Source organism: Onychostoma macrolepis, chromosome 08 (assembly GCF_012432095.1).
Source record: "Onychostoma macrolepis isolate SWU-2019 chromosome 08, ASM1243209v1, whole genome shotgun sequence".
In the NCBI taxonomy this organism is placed as follows: Eukaryota; Metazoa; Chordata; class Actinopteri; order Cypriniformes; family Cyprinidae; genus Onychostoma; species Onychostoma macrolepis.
In genome coordinates, this window is record NC_081162.1 from 14,322,576 (window position 1) to 14,329,284 (window position 6,709).

General features: G+C 37.4%; 1 protein-coding gene across 4 annotated transcripts in view; it reads left to right on the top strand.

Annotated features, from left to right (window-relative positions):
* The window catches only part of tafa3b (TAFA chemokine like family member 3b), a 121,896-nt gene extending 116,098 nt beyond the window's left edge, over positions 1 to 5,798 (top strand). For all 4 annotated transcript variants that reach the window (XM_058784219.1, XM_058784216.1, XM_058784215.1 and 1 more), the window contains 3 exons: positions 659 to 808; positions 2,068 to 2,192; positions 5,038 to 5,798. In XM_058784219.1, coding sequence (XP_058640202.1) covers positions 659 to 808; positions 2,068 to 2,192; positions 5,038 to 5,049 — 287 coding nt within the window. In that variant the 3' untranslated portion in view covers positions 5,050 to 5,798. The remainder of the gene's footprint in view (positions 1 to 658; positions 809 to 2,067; positions 2,193 to 5,037) is intronic.
* Positions 5,799 to 6,709: the final 911 nt, after the last annotated feature.

Here is a 6,709-nt window from a genome sequence, read left to right on the forward strand (position 1 = left end):
CCGATCGTCGACCTTCGCTTGCCCTAGGATTACTCTTTGTCTTGTCCCTGCCATACCTGTTTGCCATTGCTCGACCCTGCCTGTATTTATGACCATGCCTGTAAATAAAAGCTTGCACTTGGATCCACACGTCTCACGTCTCGTCAGCCCCGTTACAGTCACGTTCAATTCAAAGTGTTTCTTGCCACTTCTTTGTAATGAATTATAAAATTTACTAGCGATTTCTGAGTGAAAATTTTCTACATTTTTTACTATCATTTAAACTACTTTTAACTTACAAAACATCATAAAACTCTTAGATACTAAGATACTAAACTAATGTCCTAAAAAAACATTGCAATAAAAGAAAAAGGAAAATGTGATTAAATTGAAATAACAATTTAATTACAATGACAAATTAAACTATTATTTTAAATGTATTACTACATTGTTTACCAAATTTATTCCATTAATCTTATGAAAATGTATTGATTATCAATCTAATTATAAATTTTGGATAAAACAAAGCTGTACCTAGCATAAGAGCAGGACAATGTGTGCATGCGGTAACAGACTGTGGTGAAATGACTGACTGCAGGTGTGCTTGTAAATGAGATGCTGACTGCAATGTCATTCAGAGACAAATGTTCTTATGAAATGTGTGTGTGTTTTGTTGCAGTGCACGTGAAGGCTGGCACATGTGAGGTGATTGCAGCCCACCGCTGCTGTAACAGAAATAAGATTGAGGAGCGATCACAGACGGTTAAGTGTTCCTGCTTCCCAGGACAAGTCGCTGGAACAACAAGGGCTGCACCCTCCTGTGTGGATGGTAAAATGGACCTTCAGTTAATTTCAATTCCTATTTCCATGTATTTAGTGTTTGGATGAACTGTAATGTTTCGCAAATTTGCCCCTATATACACAAGATTAAAGGGTTAAATGAGAAATTGTGTCCTGCATTTTTTCATTCTTTTACTCCACCTCTCTCTTTTTCTCTCATTCTCTGTCTTTCGGTCTCTTTGTCTCCCTCAGCTGTCTGGCTGTTTCATTTAATATTGTGTCAACACTGTCCACTTGACAGCGAAATCGATCGTTATCTTATTTTGTCTGACTGTAAGCTCAGGAAAAAATAGCTCAAGTGTCTCTACACACAGCGCTCTGCGTGAGAGGAAATGTCAAATAAGCCATGTTTCACCCCATCTCATGCTTCATTCTTTCTCTCTGTATCATCTCAAATAGCTCCTCATCTGTTTGCCATTTTCTTGCTCCTGAGCTGCTCCATGATCCTCTGTATTTAAAGGGGTCATATCATTTTTTTCCACATTTTATTTCTTTCCCTGGAGTCCACTTAATTTTAAGTGAGATACTAAAACACTCTTAATTTGTAGGGCTTAAATTTTAATGGAATTAATTACTTTAATTATAATTAATTACTGATGGGTGAAAGATGGATGCTTTTGGTTGTTGTATCACATCCTGCACTGTAATTGGCACATTTTTAAGATGTTGTTCAAAAATGTATTCAGTTGCGTTCCATCCAGCTGTTTGTGCACAATTAGACATCATGTTTAAGTACTTATTCTGTACTGCCTGCTCTCGATAAGCATGAAGCATATTGCCTTTAGTAGTGTACATGTCAGGGAGCATGATTAAATGCATGATTTTTTTATAATTAAGTGTACTAAATTAACAAGTTAAATCAACGGCCCAAGTAATTTAGTTGTTCATGCCAATTTTCCACCCTTTATTCAACCCTCAGTAATTAGCAGGCTGCATTTGCCATGACCTCTAATGACCTCTTTTACAATTGCATTTCTTTGCAAAGCCTGCACTACATCGTGAAAAGACTATCTGCACTGAAATAATTTGGGAACAAATAACAGTGGAAAAACTGAAAAAAAAAAATAACAGTGAGTTTCTTCAAAAGGAAATGCAGAGTTGTAGGTGCTACACCCATCTAGAAACAATGCAAAATTTGCCTGATTTGTTTCCCTCCTTTCCATGATATGACCCCTACTTCTTTTAAGTGAGTGTGTTTGTTTGTACTGACCTTAGTGCACTTGTTCATGTTCCCTGTGATGTGTGTAGCATCTATAGTAGCTCAGAAGTGGTGGTGTCAGATGCAGCCGTGTTTGGATGGTGAAGAGTGTAAAGTCCTGCCTGACCTCACAGGCTGGAGCTGCAGCACAGGAAACAAAGTGAAGACCACCAAGGTTAGTATATACTCCCACACATACATGCACACACTTCAAAACACCCACCTTTTGGCCTGTGGGCTGCCGTAACTTTCAAAGCTGTCAGGGTCATTCACACTCCAAGTGCAATACTCCAGCATAAAACACATCAAACAGAAATATTAAGTAAATCAGTCAATATTTATTAGATTGATTTTATTTATTTTTTTCATAATTTACATTATCTGATTTTGTTCATCATCTATATTTTTTCCAATGGGCTTGTTAGTTTTTTTGTGTGTGTGTTGAAATATACAAGCAATGATACCTTAGAATGTGGCTAAAATGTGTCTCTCAGTATTTAAAATATGGTCTAGTTAGGCAGCACACTAGATTTTGGAACAAAGCCTGTCTCTCTTTCTCTCAGTGACCTAATTCCTCTTGTTGTGAACACGCTCCGTACCATACCTTAGGAGTTCATGTGGAGAGAGTCTGAAGTTTGTTGGAACTGACATCAAACACAGTACAGCCTGATTTAGCAAGAAAAGAAGAACAAAACAGAGAAACAGAGACAACCCCTTTTTATCCTGCCAATAAAGCTTCTTGAATTTTGACAAAGAGAGACAGAGACAGAGAAAGAGAGAGACAAGCACAGCAACAAACACACAAGCACTTATGTTATGAGTGACAGATGTGAAGTGACTGACTGAGACTCTTCTCAACAGAAAAAGTCAAAGGCAGAACAAAACAGTAAATAAAATGAAGTGACCAGAAGACTTGATGTCAACATTTATTCTGATCTCTAGTCACTGGAGAGCAGGGTATAAAATGAACTCTTGTCAAGTGGAAAATTCGAGGAAAATTGTTTTTTACTTTAGGAACAAAAAATAAATGCTTTATATATATCTGGCCTTGAACATGCACTATGCACTATGCATTAGGCTATTTTGTATTTTACTACCCTAATGCACAATCCACATTCAAGGCCAGTAAGAAATTTATTACATGTATTACTGGCAAATTTTGTCAGTTCACCCAACATTGATAAGTGTGACAGAAACTTAATTTTGGACTCTGCTGGAGAGGAAGTCTCCAGGACTCAAATCAAATTATGCACACACAACTACATATATTATTATTATTATTACAATGTTAACCAGTAGAATATGTATTTTCCATACACCACAGTTATAAATATTGAAACTTTTCCAATTAAAAGTTTTGACAGATATAAATTTTCTAGATTTACTTAGCCTCTACTCTGTTTTATTGTAGAGAACAATACATGGAGACGTATCTGGAGAGTTTTCATCCATTACTGTAAAAATGAGAGTCATGGTAATTTTAATTATTTTTTAAAGAGTTCTATAAAATATATATGTTTTTATATATATATATATATATATATAACTGAGAGCAGAAGAGGAGGAGAAGGATCTGGTTTGATCAATGACTCATAAGCTATTCTGTGTCATCATACCTCTCATAACATACTGTAAAATGCACACATAACACTGATCCATATTTCATCATAGTGAATTCATGTGAACCTACATGTGTGTGATGAAGTGTTTTTGAATGTATGTGATGTTTCTTTAGATGTAGTGAAATCTTGTATATGTGTGTTAAAACGAGTTTATATATTATTTTGGACCATGCACACACACAGCACTCTGTCACATCTTTCTCTCACACACATGCACACACATTCTATCTGTCTCTCTCTGTAGAGAGATCTTGTTCCCACAATGTAGACAAAATCTGACCCAAAGCTTATTGTTAGTAGTGCCTGCTAACAATAATCTGTGAAAAAAATAATCATAAAGACTAATCTCTTTTTTGGCTCAGGCCTGTAAGCAACCACCTAATGTTCCAACAAAAACCCAGAAGCATAGCAACACACTGAAAACCACCCAAAATATCCTCATGGTAGCACTCACATTTTCTTAAAAGTTATATTACAGCATGTATATTGTCTTTTTATATGAAAAAACAAAAACGTTATTTACTTTATGAATCATTTTTACCTTTGAGAACATCCCCAGAGGTTTTATCAGGTCCTATAAAAGTACAGCTACATAAACCCACACAAACACATTAATTCTCATTACAGATGCAATTGTGCTCAGAATGAGACCTACAGCACTGAACCTTCAGCTCTTTAAAAATGTTTTAAAGTGATCTCACTTCTAAGTTTGTATTCAGTATTGGACCACATGCTGATCAAAACTTTTAACCAAGATTAATAAGTGAACTTACATGCAAATGATACATCACATTAAAAGAAACAGAAATCAAGGGAAAGAAGCTGGAGATCTTATATGTTCCAAGGACCTACAGTGTAGCTTTGTAAGAAAATAAGAGTTGCTTTGATCAGTTATGGATGTTTATAATGATTGATCAGCATGGTAACTGTTCGTTCTATGCCAGCACACCTCTTGCAACATAAACCTTGCCAAAACCGAAAGAGACACCGGGAAGAGGAAAGAAAGAGGAAGACTGAGAGGGTGGATCAAGTATCGGGCATCGTGCCATGCCACTCTCCTCAGTCGTCCCTCTGTGCCAACTTAGCAGGCATGGTGCCAAGTTGTAAATGAATGAGTTTGCTTGGGCGCCAACTGTTTCACCCACAGCTCCGGCGGACCATGCCCATCAGTGGCAAGGACAAGAAGTCTGTGCAGATAAATGTCAAGCATTAATGAAATCTGTACTAACAGAGATGGAGAACCAGACGACTTCTTCCTCTGCAAAAAATGGGACCATATAGTTCATAGTGATTAATACGTTGGGGTTATTGGAGTCAGATGTGCTGGTAAACACAGGTGCAGGTGTGTCTAATGGGAAAAGACCAAATTGTCAGACTCTTCCTTGTTCTCTATTTCAGGTGACCCGATAGTTCTACACTCCAAGGAACCACCAGACCCAATTTACTGAGGACAAAAGTGCTGCAAGTGAAGACTAACTAGAGACAGCTTTGAGCTTCAGCTAACAGGATCGATCAGTATTAGTTATACGAAGATTATTTGCTATGAAAACGTCTGAGGAACAGACTGATCTCCAGAAATATATCCACCATAAACATTAGGACCATCCTGAAGTTAATGTGTCCTCCTCAATGGACCCCCTGGCCTCCCGGACGCTCAGTCTTCTGGGTGTGGATCCATAACCTCTGGAATGTGTTGGCTGGGGGGTCTCGATGTACGTATGCAGTTGTTGTTTTTTTTTTTTACAGAAGATGTTTGGATCATCTATACCAGTGCAGCCCAATGGAGTTTAAGCTTTTAAGCAACATGCTCTCCTTCCTTGTCCTTCAGTTCTTCCAGCAAATCCATAACCATTCCTGCTCTACTCCGATCAGAAGGTCCGATCATTTCTTGTGGAATCCTTTAAACAGCATTTAAACATGTAAAATCGATCTGGACCTTTAACGGACTAATCTTCTGTATATTGTTTGTTTCTAAATTAAAGCTTTTCAAGCCCACAGTCTGAAATAACAGATTAGATGTACCAGTATATTCTAGAAAATGTAAAAGTGTAAAAGATCAGTGTTATTCTCAAAACAAGCAGAATAAAGTTTAAAGGTTATCACTTTTATTATCAATGTTTTTATCCAGCCTGGTAACTGCTATTGAGTACATGTGTCAGTATTATATTCAATAATTAAAAATGTCGAAAATAATTTTTCTCCGTACTCTGATTTCAGAGGCTGCAAGCTAGTGAAACCTAATGGCTTGTTGTGCCACAAATAACATGATTTATTCAGTTTTCCTCCACCGATACTGATACGTAGAAAAATAACATAATCAGCATTATATATGTATCGTGTTTTCTGACCTTTATGCCTTAAGACAAAACCGCAGTCACTCCAAATGCACACCCTCATGTTTCAAAAGGAACTAAAATAACTCTTTGCTGTGTAAATATACGCTCTCTATGCGCCACCTCTCTCTGTCCTTCCCTTTCTGACAACAAAATAGGATTTGTGTTTGTCTAATCGAATGCTCAAATCTGTTCAATGCACATGCTATTTAGCTTTGAGGAAATCTTGAGAACGTTTGCACATGTCATTAAGAGATTAGAGAAATTAGCCCAAAATAAAATTCATTAATACTAACCACAACGGCAGCACAAAAAGAGAGAGATGTGCACAAAGAGAGATATTTGAAAGTGAAATGATGCATAGGCCGTGTATGGAGATGCATGCTGATATCGTAATACATGATATCATGAAACACACACCCAGAGGCGCACGTACACATACTGAAGCTCACCGTAGCAGAAATTCCCCCTGCACAACAACGAGACTGTGAGTTTTAAAATTCAACAGAACATTGCAGAATAATAATAGGTGAAGCTCACTTCTAAAGCATCTGGGATTGTTGGGCTACCTTAAATCAGTAGGAATCTGGCAAAATACAAACAGGTGAACAAAGCTGCATGCACATATTGTCAGGCGCTGTCTTTCTTTCATTCGCACACACCAGGAAATGACACGTCACCCTGGGATGTAGGTGTTGAGACTTGGTGCCGCTTATGCAAATACAACTTGCAGATTT